General features: G+C 52.7%; 1 protein-coding gene across 1 annotated transcript in view; it reads right to left on the bottom strand.

The window, feature by feature from the left end:
- The window catches only part of LOC119969122, a 64,787-nt gene that overhangs the window by 20,221 nt on the left and 28,228 nt on the right, over positions 1-16,338 (bottom strand). Inside the window, exon 4 of the mRNA XM_038802339.1 lies at positions 3,081-4,340. Within this exon, the coding sequence (XP_038658267.1) occupies positions 3,081-4,340 (1,260 nt within the window). The remainder of the gene's footprint in view (positions 1-3,080; positions 4,341-16,338) is intronic.

Genomic DNA, 16,338 nt, shown 5'->3' with positions numbered 1-16,338 from the left:
GCGGGGCCTGGATAGAGTGGACATGGAGAGGATGTTTCCACTTCTAAGAAAAACTAGAAGCAGAGGACACAATCTCAGGCTAAAGGGACAATCGTTTAAAACGGAGATGAGGAGGAATTTCTTCAGCCCGAGGGTGGTGAATCTGTGGAACTTTGCCGCAGAAGGCTGTGGAGGTCAAATCACTGAGTGTCTTTAATACAGAAGTACCGTATATACTCGCGTATCATGCGACCCCTAAATTTTCGTCCCCAAAACATGATTTTATGCTATATCTCGTGTATCATGCGAGTCACTTTTTTGGAAATTAATGCCCAAACTAAAACTTCCAAATGGTATCATTGTCTGTGGATTCTGTAGAGTGGATTCTATTGTGAAAGCTGTTCGCGAATCGAACAGCTTTCCAGCTGGCTTTACTAGCGTCGTTCTGCCACTTGACGTTTCCATTCATAAAAACGGCAAGTAAAACACCCGCGAATTCTGTGAATACTACTCTTCAGATTTTGACCACAGCATTCTGATGGGAAGATGTTCAGCCACTTGACGTTTCCATTCATGTTTTTATGAATGGAAACGTCCAGTGGCTGAACATCTTCCCATCTGAAAAAACGGCAAGTAAAACACCCGCGAATTTTGTATCTCGCGTGTCATGCGACCCCCCAAATTTAGGTTACAATTTAGGTCTTCAAAAGTCGCATGATACGCGAGTATATACGGTAGATACGTTCTTGATTAATAAGGGGATCAGGGGTTATGGGGAGAAGGCAGGAAAATGGGGATGAGGAAAATATCAGCCATGATTGAATGGTGGAGCAGACTCGATGGGCTGAGTGGCCTAATTCTGTTCTTGTGTCTTATGGTCTTATTCAGCTCTGCCTACTGATTCTCCTGAAGTTCTGCTATTGCACTGATGTCTTCCACCGTGAAGAATAATGCAAAGTACTGATTTAGTTCCTCTGCCATTTCTTTGTTTCCTATTACTACTTCTCTAGCCTCATTTTCCAGTGGTCCAATGTCTATTCTTGCCACTCTCTTACATCTTCAATAAGAGAGAATCTTAACCATCTCCATTGACATTCAATGTCATTACCATCACTGAATACCCCACTATCAACATTCTGGGGGGTTACCATTGACCAGAAACTAAACTGGATCAGCCATATAAATACTGCAGCTACAAGAGCAGGTCAAAGACTAGGAATCCTGTGGCAAGTAACTCACCTCCTGACTCCCCAAAGCATGTTCACCACCTATAAGAGCACAAGTCAGGACTGTGATGGAATAATCTCCACTTGCCTGGGTGCCAACACTCAAGAAGCTCAACACCATCCAGGACAAAGCAGCCCGTTTGATTGGCACCCCATCCACAAACATTCACTCCCTCCACCACCGATGCACAGTGGCAGCCATGTGTACCATCCACAAGATGGGCTGCAGGAACTCACCATGGCTTTTAGGCATCACCTTTCAAACCCATGACTGCCGCCGCTGAGAAGGACAAGGCAGCAGATACTTGGGAACACCACTACTTGGAAGTTGCCCTCCAAGTCTTTCACCATCCTGGCTTGGAAATATATCACTGTTCCTTCATTGTCACTAGGTCAAAACCCTGGAACTCCCTCCCTAACAGCATTGTGGGTGTACCTACACCACATGGACTGCAGCGGTTTAAGAAGACAGCTCACCACCACCTTCTCAAGAGAAATTAGGAATGGGCAATAAATGCTGTTGTAGCCGGTGACACTCACAACCATGAATAAATAAATTTAAAAAGGTAATCTACATTTTGTATGTATATAAAGAGCAAGAAGGTAGCCAGGAAAAGGATTGGCCCACTCAAGGACAGGGGAGGGAATCTATGCATGGAACCAGAGGAAATAGGACAAGGTACTGAATGAGTACTGTGCATCAATCTTCACCAAAGAGAAGGATGATGAGTCTGGGGAAGGGAGTGCAGATAGTTTGGGTCACATTGAGATCAAAAAGGAGGAGGTATTGGGGGTCTTGAAAATTATTAAGGTAGCTAAGTCCCCAGGGCCTGGTGGGATCTATCCCAGAATACTGAGGGAGGCAAGGGAGGAAATTGCTGATGCCTTGAGAGAAATCTTTGATTGGCTACAGGGGAAGTCTCAGAGAATTGGAAAATAGCCAATGTTGTTCCTTTGTTTAGAAGGGCAGCAGGGATCATCCAAGCAATTACAGGTTGGTGAGACTTACGTCAGTGGCAGGGAAATTATTGGAAAAGATTCTTAGAGACAGGATTTACTCACATTTAGAAACAAATTTACTTATTAGCAATACGCAGCATGGTTATGTGAAGGGGAGGTCATATCTCACTAACTTGATCGGGTTTTTCGAGGAAGTGATGAAGATGATTGATGAAGGTAAGGCAGTGGATGTTGTCTACATGGACTTCAGGAAGATCTTTGACAAGGTAGGGGGGCAGCAGGGTAGCATGGTGGTTAGCATAAATGCTTCACAGCTCCAGGGTCCCAGGTTCGATTCCCGGCTGGGTCACTGTCTGTGTGGAGTCTGTACGTCCTCCCCCTGTGTGCGTGGGTTTCCTCCGGGTGCTCCGGTTTCCTCCCACAGCCCAAAGATGTGCGGGTTAGGTGGATTGGCCATGCTAAATTGCCCATAGTGTCCTAATAAAAGTAAGGTTAAGGGGGGGGTTGTTGGGTTACGGGTATAGGGTGGATACGTGGGTTTGAGTAGGGTGATCATGGCTCGGCACAACATTGAGGGCCGAAGGGCCTGTTCTGTGCTGTACTGTTCTATGTTCTATGTTCTATGTTCTATGTCCCTCATGTCAGACTGGTACAGAAGGTGAAGTCACATGGGATCAGAGGAGAGCTGGCAAGATGGATACAGAACTGTCTCGGTCAGAGAAGACAGGGGGTAGTAGTGGAAAGGTGCTTTTCTGAATGGAGGGCTGGGACTAGTGGTGATTCTACAAATCCATCAGTTGCTCAATGCTTGAGTGGTTAAATAGCACTCACCTGGTTGAGAGAACTAGTATTCCTTTAAAGACAATTTGTCAAACTGTAAAGTATACTTTTACATTTTACTGCTACACTACTAACCTGCACAGACTGGTCTCTCCCCGCTCCACGACCCGTTATGTTGACAAAAACTGAATTGGTCTCCATGGGCCAAACTATAACCTGGAATGCAGGTATACTGCACATAGTATGTGTATTGCCATGGTGATGGTCTGACCAAATTGTGAAAGTACAATATGCCCTGATTTGGTACAGGCGGAGAGGGACACACAATGGGTCTTTGTAGATGAATTTGTGCTGCATGAGTCTCATCCACTACACTTATTTCGACCAGTTCATTCTGCAGTTCAGTCTCAGTTAGCTTTTCACTGTGGGCATCTGATGGACCCTCAGTAACTTTGTTTAATCTGTTAGCTGTTGGTGTGATCTGGTTGGCCCACGTCTGGACAATCACACCGTTAATTGAAGCTTGTGGATCCTCTCTCGAGCTGGCCCTTCCATTGGCTGCTGTAGATTCAGGTGCGATTGATATTGCCTGGTCCAAATCCATCAGAGTCGCTCTCAGTGAGTTAGAAAACTGGATATTATTTGATCTTTTTATTGTTTGCCCCTGATCGATGGTGTCCAGTGGTGGCAATATTTGATCTGTGGACATGAGCTCTTCCTTTGTCTGAACATCCATCTGATTATGGCTCCCTGGACCACGGAGTGTTGTACTGGAGACATCTTTGGTTGTACTCACATCAACATGTGCACTTATTTGAGAGTGCGGAGATTCAGGACTTTGTGGCATTGCAACGGTTGTTGTGGTGACAGATTTGTGCCAATCGTTCGGAGTTGGCAGTGATAGGTTTCCATAGTTTCTACTTGCTGTGGGTAACACTGTGCCACTAACGGGTGGAGAAGGGACAGAGTTGGTAGATGAAGATAATTCCGTAATGACATTTGGATCCATCTCTTTAAATTGCAGGATGCTGGAAGCTTCAGAAGGGATGCGTTTGGCTGCCTTTACTGCCGTCGAAGTATGTTTAATGTGGTCGCCTTGAGCAATTTCTGAACTTGGAAATGGCAATGAGTTCCTTACATCGTCAGTCAGCGACAATGCGGGTTTTGAACCAACAGCATCTCTCGCAACTATCGGAGTAACCTGATCAGAGACTCTGGGCTGCTTTGAATCATACTTGAGCAATATCTGTTTGTTCTGAGGATCCCTTCTCGTTGCTTTGATGAATTCTCTCCCAATCCCGGCGCTGCTCTCTTCAATGCTATAACTCCCCGCTCTTTGAAACCACCCGTGTGGTTTAGATGTGATTGGAGCTGAATAGGGAGCCCTTTGAGTCACTGCGAAAGGATGAGATCTGGTATTAGATACAGGAGCACTTTATAAACTCAGCAAGTGATGATTTGGTGTGGGTTGGGGCTGATAGAAAAGTTCTCACTGAGTTTGTATAGAGTAAAGTTGATGGTTTTGGGTGATTGGTGCGATGCCATTGAAGGTAAAAGTGATGGTAAGATTGAGTTTGATATGGTGAATGATTCTGATTGGAATAATGATTTTGAAGAGATGTCGATTTATATTTAAAAGACAGTGAGTGTGCTGGTTGAGGATGAAGGTGGCAGTAATAATGTCGATGTGGTTGTGCGAGCAGATATGTCTGAGGCACGGCCCTCCAGACATTTCCATGCGGCCCACCAGACATTTCCATGCGGCCCACCAGACATTTCCATGCGGCCCACCAGACATTTCCATTCAGCCCACCAGACATTTCCATGCAGCCCACCAGACATTTCCATGCAGCCCACCAGACATTTCCATGCAGCCCACCAGACATTTCCATGCGGCCCACCAGACATTTCCATGCAGCCCACCAGACATTTCCATGCGGCCCACCAGACATTTCCATGCGGCCCACCAGACATTTCCATGCGGCCCAGCAGACATTTCCATGCGGCCCAGCAGACATTTCCATGCGGCCGGCCCACCAGACATTTCCATGCGGCCCACCAGACATTTCCATGCGGCCCAGCAGACATTTCCATGCAGCCCAGCAGACATTTCCATGCAGCCCAGCAGACATTTCCATGCGGCCCACCAGACATTTCCATGCGGCCGGCCCACCAGACATTTCCATGCAGCCCACCAGACATTTCCATGCGGCCCAGCAGACATTTCCATGCGGCCGGCCCACCAGACATTTCCATGCGGCCGACCCACCAGACATTTCCATGCGACCCACCAGACATTTCCATGCAGCGCTCCATGTTCCAGTATAGGGGACCGGAAAATTTTAAAACTTCCCTAATAGAATGTTATTAAATGCTCATGGTCAGCCCAACCAATCACAGACTGGCTTCTCCCTGCATTGGCTGCTGAGAGGCTCACCAGTGGCTGAGGTGAAACTAGTTTCCGATTGGCTCCTGGTCAGAGAGCTCAGGACCGAGGGGACGGTTCAATGATGAGGGGGCCTCACACCCACAACTGGACGTAGCTCCTGCCTCGGTCACGGGCCTAAAACTCGGAACTGGCAGGCTGAGGAAGGTGGGGGGCTGTTGGTGCGTGTTATGAGTGGTTGGAACTGAGAGGGGGCTGTTGGGTGTTTGTGGCTGAGGGGGGTTGTTGAGCACTTGGAGGTGAGGGGGGGGGGTGCTATTAGGTGCTGGGATCAGATGACCTTGTAGTGGTGCTCATAGCCAACGGCTGCCCAGAATCAGGGGGGTAAGGATTTGGCTATGGAGGGGAGGAAATTGTACCACAATGAATAATTGAGAGTGAGAGAGTGTGTGTGTGGGAGAGTGAGAGTGTGTGTGGGAGAGTGAGAGTGTGTGTGGGAGAGAGAGTGTGTGTGTGTGGGAGAGTGAGAGTGTGTGTGTGGGAGAGTGAGAGTGTGTGTGTAGGAGAGTGAGAGTGTGTGTGTAGGAGAGTGAGAGTGTGTGTGTGGGAGAGTGAGAGTGTGTGTGGGAGAGTGAGAGTGTGTGTGGGAGAGTGAGAGTGTGTGTGTGGGAGAGTGAGAGAGTGAGCGTGTGGGAGAGTGAGAGTGTGTGTGGGAGAGTGAGTGTGTGTGTGTTGGAGAGTGAGTGTGTGTATGGGAGAGTGAGAGTGTGTGTGGGAGAGTGAGAGTGTGTGTGGGAGAGTGAGAGTGTGTATGTGTGGGAGAGTGAGTGTGTGTGGGAGAGTGAGTGTGTGTGGGAGAGTGAGTGTGTGTGGGAGAGAGAGTGTGTGTGGGAGAGTGAGAGTGTGTGTGTGAGTGTGTGTGGGAGAGTGAGTGTGTGTGTGTGAGTGTGTGTGGGAGAGTGAGAGTGTGTGTGGGAGAGTGAGAGTGTGTGTGGGAGAGTGAGTGTGTGTGTGTGAGAGTGTGTGTGGGAGAGTGAGAGTGTGTGTGGGAGAGTGGGAGAGTGTGTGGGAGAGTGAGAGTGTGTGTGGGAGAGTGAGAGAGTGTGTGGGAGAGTGAGAGTGTGTGTGGGAGAGTGAGTGTGTGTGTGTGAGAGTGTGTGTGGGAGAGTGAGAGTGTGTGTGGGAGAGTGAGAGAGTGTGTGGGAGAGTGAGAGTGTGTGTGGGAGTGTGGGAGAGCCAGAGACTTTTAAAAATATATTTATTGTCACAAGGAGGCTTACATTAACACTGCAATGAAGTTACTGTGAGATTTCCCCCAGTCGCTATATTCCGGCGCCTAATCGGGTACACAGAGGTAGAATTCAGAATGTCCAAATTACCTAACAACACATCTTGCGGGAGGAAACGGGAGCACCTGGAGGAAACCCACGCAGACACAGGGAGAACGTGCAGATTCCGCACAGACAGTGACCCTATATAGTGACCCTAAATAGTGACGCACAGGCCAGCGGCCGCTCACAGCGGCTGCCCCCAGCGATTCTCTAACCTGCGATGGGCCAAAGTCCCGCCCATTCTTTGCCAGTCCCGCCGGCGTAAATTAGATTAGGTGCCTTACCGGCAGAACCTGGCGGCACAGGCGGGCTCCGGGGTCCTGGGGGGGTCGCGGGCTGATCTGGCCCCGGGGGGTGCCCCCACGATGGCCTGGCCCGCGATCGGGGCCCACCTATCAGCAGGCGGGCCTGTGCCGTGGGGGCACTCTTTTCCTACACGCCAGCCGTGTCAGCCTCCACGATGGCCGATGTGTCGGTGAAACTCCCCTGCGCATGCACGTGGAATGATGCCAGCAGCCGCTGATGCTCCCATGCATGCACGGACCCGCGCCGGCCGGCGGAGTCCCTTCGGCCCCGGCTGGCATGGCACCAAAGGCCTTCCACGCCAGCCGGCGGGGCGCAAACCACTCCGGGGCCGGCCTAGCCCCTAAAGGTGCGGAGGATTCCGCACCATTGGGGCGGGCTGACGCTGGAATGGTTCATGCCACTCCATCCCGCCGGGCCCCCCTGTCTGCCATGTACGGGAGACTCCCGCTCAGTGGGGAGAGTGTGTTGCTGTGAGAGTGTGGGAGAATGAGAGAAAGAGGGTTGGAGCTACCAGCCATGCTGCACCCAAAAAGCAGTGCGTTGTGGCGCATTGTGGCCAGTAACTGCCAGGACCCAGCTCCCGGGATCTACCCTGCTCGCCAAGCCTTGCAAATCTAACGTGATTTCGTAAGATGCCGTGATCACGGTAGCATTGTGGATAGCACAATCGCTTCACAGCTCCAGCATCCCAGGTTCGATTCCGGCTTGGGTCACTGTCTGTGCGGAGTCTGCATATCCTCCCCGTGTCTGCGTGGGTTTCCTCCGGGTGCTCCGGTTTCCTCCCACAGTCCAAAGATGTGCAGGTTAGGTGGATTGGCCATGAGAAATTTCCCTTAGTGTCCAAAATTGCCCTTAGTATTGGGTGGGGTTACTGGGTTATGGGGATAGGGTGGATGTGTTAACCTTGGGTAGGGTGCTCTTTCCAGGAGCTGGTGCAGACTCGATGGGCCAAATGGCCTCCTTCTGCACTGTAAATTCTATGAAATTCTATGTGAAGCACCCCCATTGTGGGCAGGATGACTTTTGGGCAAATCTGCATATTAGAGCGAGACAGCTAGTCTCACTGTAATATGCCGTGAGGTAATCGAGGCGTTGGGATCAATCCCCTTTGCCTCGGAGCCCTTGGGCCAGTGCCGTTCAGTGCTGGTCTCCACAAACGGGGACCAGATGGAATGACACTCGTGGGGGTCTCCCAGGGGATAGGAGGCCCCCAGTGTGATGCTGTCTGGGCAAGGTGGGAAACTGGCAGTGCCACTTGGATGCTAGCCTGGCACTGCCAAGATGCCCAAGTGACACTGCCATCTGGCAGGTTCACTGCCAGGGTGGTGGTGCGAATCTGGCATTTTTCTGTTTGGCGGGTATTGGGCAGGGGTGCCATGCGTGGGTGTGGCAGGGCCTGAGGACCCCATTATAGTGAGTTGGGGGAGGGTTTGGGGGTCACGTTGGGAGCTCGAGAGATTGGGATGCCATTTGAAAATAGCGTCCCGATCTCTCCCTACATTGCAGAGTTCCGGGAGCTGAGCTCCCCAGAGCAGGGAATGGGGATAAGTGCGTAGTCGGCTGCACATTCCGCACTGACATCCCTGATTTACCCGAATAGGCGTTGGATAGCGGGGTGTTCCTCGCCGTTCCATGTGCCGTAAACACCCGGCTAGTCGCGCACGCTACATGAATCTGCCCCCATTTGGGAACTCACGCCCACTGAAAGTGTGTGGGGTGAGTGTGAGACACTGAGTGAGTGTGTGAGGGTGAGTGTGAGAGCCTGAGTGAGTGTGTGGGGGTGAATGTGAAACACAAGTGAGTGTGTGGGGTGAGTGTGAGAGACTGAGTGAGTGTGTGAGGGTGAGTGTGAGAGCCTGAGTGAGTGTGTGGGGGTGAATGTGAAACACGAGTGAGTGTGTGGGGGTGAGTGTGAGAGACTGAGTGAGTTTGTGGGGGTGTGTGAAACAAGACGGAGTGTGTAGGGTGTGTGAGAGCCTGAGTGAGTGGGTGGGGTGAGTGTGAAACATGTATGAGTGTGTGGGGTGAGTGTGAGAGACTGAGTGAGTGTGTGGGGGTGAGTATGAAACAAGACTGAGTGTGTGGGGTGAGTGTGATAGCCTGAGTGAGTGTGTGGGGGTGAGTGTGAAACACGAGTGAGTGTGTGGGGTGAGTGTGAAACACAAGTGAGTGTGTGGGGTGCGTGTGAGAGACTGGGTGAGTGTGTGGGGTGAGTGTGAAACACGACTGAGTGTGTGGGGTGAGTGTGAGAGCCTGAGTGAGTGTGAGAGTCTGAGTTAGTGTGTGTGGGTGAGTGTGAGAGCCTGAGTGAGTGTGTGGGGGTGAATGTGAAATACGAGTGAGTGTGTGGGGGTGAGTGTGAAACACAGCTGAGTGTGTAGGGTGAGTGTGAGAGCCTGAGTGAGTGTGTGAGGTGAGTGTGAAACACGGGTGAGTGTGTGGGGTGAGTGTGAGAGACTGAGTGAGTGTGTGGGGGTGAGTGTGAAACATGAGTAAGTGTGTGGGGTGAGTGTTAGATACTGAGTGAGTGTGGGGGTGAATATGGCAGGTGAATTTGAGTGACTGTGTGTTAGGTGAGTGTGAGAAAGTGAGTGAGTGTTTGGGTGTGAATGTGAGTGACTGATTGAGTGTGTGGGACAAGTGTGAGAAATGAAGCTTGTGGGGGTGAATGTACAGACTGAGTGTGCGTGGGGGTGGATTTGAGACACTGATTGTGGAGGTCGGGGTGAGTGTGAGAGACTAGACGGGTGAGTGCGTGTGAGCATGAGAGATTGATTGAGTGCATGGGGGGAGCGTGATAAATTGAGTGAGTGTGTGGGGGTGAGTGTGAGAGGCTGAATGAGTGTGTGGGGGTGAGTGTGAGAGACTGAGTGTGTGGGGACGAGCGTGAAAGTCTGAGTGAGTGTGTGGGGATGAGCATGAGAGTCTGAGTGAGTGTGTGGGGGTGTGTGAGAGAGACTGAGTGTGTGGGGGCGAGCGTGAGAGTCTGAGTGAGTGTGTGGGGGTGAGTGTGAGAGACTGAGTGTGTGGGGACGAGCGTGAGAGTCTGAGTGAGTGTGTGTAGGTGAGTGTGAGAGACTGAATGAGTGTGTGGGGGCGAGTGTGAGAGACTGAGTGAGTTTGTGGAGGTGGCGTGAGAGCCTGAATCAGTTTATGGGGGCGAGCATAAGAATCTAAGTGAGCGTGTGTGGGTGAGTGTGAGAGACTGAATGAGTGTGTGGGGGCGAGTGTGAGAGTCTGAGTGAGTGTGTGGGTGAGTGTGAGAGACTGAATGAGTGTGTGGGGGCGAGTGTGAGAGACTGAATGTGTGGGGACGTGCGTGAAAGTCTGAGTGAGTGTGTGGGGATGAGCATGAGAGTCTGAGTGAGTGTGTGGGTGAGTGTGAGAGACTGAATGAGTGTGCGGGGGCGAGTGTGAGAGCTTGAGTGTGTGGGGGCGAGTGTGAGAGCCTGAGTGAATGTGTGGTGGTAAGTGTGAAAGACTGAGTGAGTGTGTGGGGGCGAGCGTGAGAGTCTGAGTGAGTGTGTGGGGGCTAGTGTGAGAGTCTGAGTGAGTGTGTGGGGGCTAGTGTGAGAGGCTGAGTGTGTGGGGACGAGCGTGAGAGTCTGAGTGAGTGTGTGGGGGTGAGTGTGAGAGACTGAAAGAGTGTGTGGGGGCGAGCGTGAGGGTCTGAGTGAGTGTGTGGGGGAGAGTGTGAGAGGCTGAAGTGTGTGGGGATGAGCGTGAGAGTCTGAGTGAGTGTGTGGGGGCGAGTGTGAGAGACTGAGTGTGTGTATGGAGGTGGCATGAGAGCCAGAATCAGTTTATGGGGGCGAGTGTGAGAGACTGAATGAGTGTGTGGGGGCGAGTGTGAGAGACGGAATGAGTGTGTGGGGGCGAGTGTGAGAGACTGAAAGAGTGTGTGGGGGCGAGTGTGAGAGACTGAATGAGTGTGTGGGGCAAGTGTGAGAGACTGAATGAGTGTGGGGTGCATATGAGAGACTGAGCGAGTGTGTGGGGGTGGGGGTGAGAGCCTGAGTGAGTGTGTGGGGGTCTGTGTGAAACACGAGTAAGTGTGTGGGGTGAGTGTGAGACACTGAGTGAGAGTGGGGGTGAATATGGCAGATGAATTTGAGTGACTGTGTGTTAGGTGAGTGTGAGAAAGTGAGTGAGTGTCTGGGTGTGAATGTGAGTGACTGATTGAGTGTGTGGGACGAGTGTGAGAAATGGAGCTTGTGGGGGTGAATGTACAGACTGAGTGTGCGTGGGGGTGGATTTGAGACACTGATTGTGGAGGTCGGGGTGAGTGTGAGAGACTAGAGGGTTGAGTGCGTGTGAGCATGAGAGATTGATTGAGTGCATGGGGGGAGCGTGAGAAACTGAGTGAGTGTGTGGGGGTGAGTGTGAGAGCCTGAGTGTGTGGGGACGAGCGTGAGAGTCTGAGTGAGTGTGTGGGCGGCCGTGAGAGTCTGAGTGAGTGTGTGGGGATGAGCATGAGAGTCTGAGTGAGTGTGTGGGGGTGAGTGTGAGAGACTGAGTGTGTGGGGACGAGCGTGAGAGTCTGAGTGAGTGTGTGGGGGTGAGTGTGAGAGACTGAGTGTGTGGGGACGAGCGTGAGAGTCTGAGTGAGTGTGTGTAGGTGAATGTGAGAGATGAATGAGTGTGTGGGGGCGAGTGTGAGAGACTGAGTGAGTTTGTGGAGGTGGCGTGAGAGCCTGAATCAGTTTATGGGGGCGAGCATAAGAATCTAAGTGAGTGTGTGGGGGCGAGTGTGAGAGCCTGATTGTGTGGGGACGAGCGTGAGAGTCTGAGTGAGTGTGTGGGGGCGAGCGTGAGAGTCTGAGTGAGTGTGTGGGGGTGAGTGTGAGAGTCTGAGTGAGTGTGTGGGTGAGTGTGAGAGACTGAATGAGTGTGTGGGGGCGAGTGTGAGAGACTGAATGTGTGGGGACGAGCGTGAAAGTCTGAGTGAGTGTGTGGGGATGAGCATGAGAGTCTGAGTGAGTGTGTGGGTGAGTGTGAGAGACTGAATGAGTGTGCGGGGGCGAGTGTGAGAGCTTGAGTGTGTGGGGGCGAGTGTGAGAGCCTGAGTGAATGTGTGGTGGTAAGTGTGAAAGACTGAGTGAGTGTGTGGGGGCGAGCGTGATAGTCTGAGTGAGTGTGTGAGGACGAGCGTGAGAGTCTGAGTGAGTGTGTGGGGGCTAGTGTGAGAGGCTGAGTGTGTGGGGACGAGCGTGAGAGTCTGAGTGAGTGTGTGGGGGTGAGTGTGAGAGACTGAAAGAGTGTGTGGGGGTGAGTGTGAAAGACTGAGTGAGTGTGTGGGGGCGAGCGTGATAGTCTGAGTGAGTGTGTGAGGACGAGCGTGAGAGTCTGAGTGAGTGTGTGGGGGCTAGTGTGAGAGGCTGAGTGTGTGGGGACGAGCGTGAGAGTCTGAGTGAGTGTGTGGGGGTGAGTGTGAGAGACTGAAAGAGTGTGTGGGGGCGAGCGTGAGGGTCTGAGTGAGTGTGTGGGGGCGAGTGTGAGAGTCTGAGTGAGTGTGTGGGGGCGAGTGTGAGAGACTGAGTGTGTGTATGGAGGTGGCGTGAGAGCCAGAATCAGTTTATGGGGGCGAGTGTGAGAGACTGAATGAGTGTGTGGGGGCGAGTGTGAGAGACGGAATGAGTGTGTGGGGGCGAGTGTGAGAGACTGAAAGAGTGTGTGGGGGCGAGTGTGAGAGACTGAATGAGTGTGTGGGGGCGAGTGTGAGAGACTGAATGAGTGTGGGGTGCATATGAGAGACTGAGCGAGTGTGTGGGGGTGGGGGTGAGAGCCTGAGTGAGTGTGTGGGGGTGTGTGTGAAACACGAGTAAGTGTGTGGGGTGAGTGTTAGACACTGAGTGAGAGTGGGGGTGAATATGGCAGCTGAATTTGAGTGACTGTGTGTTAGGTGAGTGTGAGAAAGTGAGTGAGTGTCTGGGTGTGAATGTGAGTGACTGATTGAGTGTGTGGGACGAGTGTGAGAAATGGAGCTTGTGGGGGTGAATGTACAGACTGAGTGTGCGTGGGGGTGGATTTGAGACACTGATTGTGGAGGTCGGGGTGAGTGTGAGAGACTAGAGGGTTGAGTGCGTGTGAGCATGAGAGATTGATTGAGTGCATGGGGGGAGCGTGAGAAACTGAGTGAGTGTGTGGGGGTGAGTGTGAGAGTCTGAGTGAGTGTGTGGGGTGAGTGTGAGAGACTGAGTGAGTGTGTGGGGGTGAGCGTGAGAGACTGAGTAAGTGTGTGGGGCCGAGTGTGAGAGACTGAGTAAGTGTGTGGGGACGAGCATAAGAATCTAAGTGAGTGTGTGTGGGTGAGTGTGAGAGACTGAATGAGTGTGTGGGGGCGAGTGTGAGAGCCTGAGTGTGTGGGGACGAGCGTGAGAGTCTGAGTGAGTGTGTGGGGGCGGCCGTGAGAGTCTGAGTGAGTGTGTGGGGATGAGCGTGAGAGTCTGAGTGAGTGTGTGGGGGCGAGTGTGAGAGCCTGAGTGTGTGGGGACGAGCGTGAGAATCTGAGTGAGTGTGTGGGGATGAGCATGAGAGTCTGAGTGTGTGGGGACAAGCGTGAGAGTCTGAGTGAGTGTGTGTGGGTGAGTGTGAGAGACTGAGTGAGTGTGTGGGGGCGAGCGTGAGAGTCTGAGTGAGTGTGTGGGGGCGAGTGTGAGAGCCTGAGTGAATGTGTGGTGGTAAGTGTGAAAGACTGAGTGAGTGTGTGGGGGCGAGCGTGAGAGTCTGAGTGAGTGTGTGGGGACGAGCGTGAGAGTCTGAGTGAGTGTGTGGGGGCTAGTGTGAGAGGCTGAGTGTGTGGAGACGAGCGTGAGAGACTGAGTAAGTATGTGGGGCCGAGCGTGAGAGACTGAATGAGTGTGTGGGGGCGAGTGTGAGAGACTGAATGAGTGTGTGGGGGCGAGTGTGAGAGCCTGAGTGTGTGGGGCGAGCGTAAGAGTCTAAGAGAGTGTGTGGGGGCGAGTGTGAGAGACTGAATGAGTGTGTGGGGGCGAGTGTGAGAGACTGAATGAGTGTGGGGTGCATATGAAAGACTGAGTGAGTGTGTGGGGGCGAGTTTGAGAGACTGAATGAGTGTGTGTGGGTGAGTGTGAGAGACTGAATGAGTGTGGGGGTGAGTGTGAGACCCTGAGTGAGTGTGTGGGGTTGTGTGAGAGACTGAATGAGTGTGGGGGTGAGTGTGAGACCCTGAGTGAGTGTGTGGGGGTGTGTGAGAGACTGAATGAGTGTGGGGGTGAGTGTGAGACCCTGAGTGAGTGTGTGGGGGTGTGTGAGAGACTGAATGAGTGTGGGGGTGAGTATGAGAGACTGAGTGAGTGTTTGGGGGTGAGTGTGAGAGACTGAATGAGTGTGGGTGTGAGTCAACATACTCACTCACTGTCACCCATTCACTTTCACCCACATCTGCACGCACAACCGCCCACTCACACTTGTCCACCCACACTCACCCACCCACGCTCACCCACCCAGACTCATCCAAGTCACACTCACCCACACTCACCCACCCACACTCACCCACCCAGACTCATCCACCAAGACTCACCTATCCAGATTTGCCCCCTCACTCGCCCACTCACACTTGCCCATTCACACTCACCCACTTACTTGCACCCCCCTCACCCTTGCACACTCCGCATTCACCCTTGCACACTCACCCACCCACGCTCAGCCACCCATGCTCACCCAGTCACACTCACCCACCCACATTCACCCAGTCACACTCACCCACCCACACTCACCCAGTCACACTCACCCAGTCACACTCACCCAGTCACATTCACCCAGTCACATTCACCCAGTCACACTCACCCACCCACATTCACCCAGTCACACTCACCCACCCACATTCACCCAGTCATACTCACCCACCCACGCTCACCTAGTCACACTCACCCACCCACGCTCAGCCACCCACACTCGCCCAGTCACACTCACCCAGTCACATTCACCCAGTCACATTCACCCAGTCACACTCACCCACCCACATTCACCCAGTCACACTCACCCACCCACATTCACCCAGTCATACTCACCCACCCACGCTCACCTAGTCACACTCACCCACCCACGCTCAGCCACCCACACTCGCCCAGTCACACTCACAGTCAAACTCACCTAGTCACACTCACCTAGTCACACTCACCTAGTCACACTCACCCACACTCATCTAGTCATATTCACCAACTCACACTCACCAACTTACACTCACCCACTCACACAGTCATACTCACCCACTCACACTTGCCCACTCATACTCGCACACTCACCCACTCTCTTGCACTCCCCCTCACCCTTCCGCATTCACTCTTGCACACTCACCCACCCATGCTCACCAACCCATGCTCACCCAGTCACACTCACCAACTCCCACTTATCCACCCACACTCACCCAGTCACACTCACCCAGTCACACTCACTAACTCCCACTCATCCACCCACACTCACCCAGTCACACTCACTAACTCCCACTCATCCAGTCACACTCATCCACCCACACTCATCCACTCACACTCACTAACTCCCACTCATCCACCCACACTCACCCAGTCACACTCACCCAGTCACACTCACCCAGTCACACTCACCCAGTCACACTCACCCAGTCACACTCACTAACTCCCACTCATCCACCCACACTCACCCAGTCACGCTCACCCAGTCACACTCATCCACCCACACTCATCCACCCACACTCATCCACCCACACTCATCCACCCACACTCATCCACCCACACTCATCCACCCACACTCATCCACCCACACTCATCCACCCACACTCATCCACCCACACTCATCCACTCACACTCATCCACTCACACTCATCCACTCACACTCATCCACTCACACTCATCCACCCACACTCACCCAGTCACACTCACCCAGTCACACTCATCCACTCACACTCATCCACTCACTCACCCAGTCACAGCCACCAACTCACACTCACCCAGTCACACTCACCCAGTCACACTCACTAACTCCCACTCATCCACCCACACTCACCCAGTCACGCTCACCCAGTCACACTCATCCACCCACACTCATCCACCCACACTCATCCACTCACACTCATCCACTCACACTCATCCACTCACACTCATCCACTCACACTCATCCACTCACACTCATCCACTCACACTCACTAACTCCCACTCATCCACCCACACTCATCCACCCACACTCACCCAGTCACACTCACCCAGTCACACTCATCCACTCACACTCACCCAGTCACAGCCACCAACTCACACTCACCCAGTCACAGCCACCAACTCACACTCGTCCAACCACACTCACCCAGTCACACTCACCCAGTCACACTCACCCACCCACACTCATCCAGTCACACTCATCCAGTCACAATCACCCA

Source organism: Scyliorhinus canicula, chromosome 7, assembly GCF_902713615.1.
Source record: "Scyliorhinus canicula chromosome 7, sScyCan1.1, whole genome shotgun sequence".
NCBI lineage: Eukaryota > Metazoa > Chordata > Chondrichthyes > Carcharhiniformes > Scyliorhinidae > Scyliorhinus > Scyliorhinus canicula.
The sequence above is the reverse complement of the archived record's forward strand: the minus strand, read 5'-3'. Positions and strand labels throughout refer to the sequence as shown.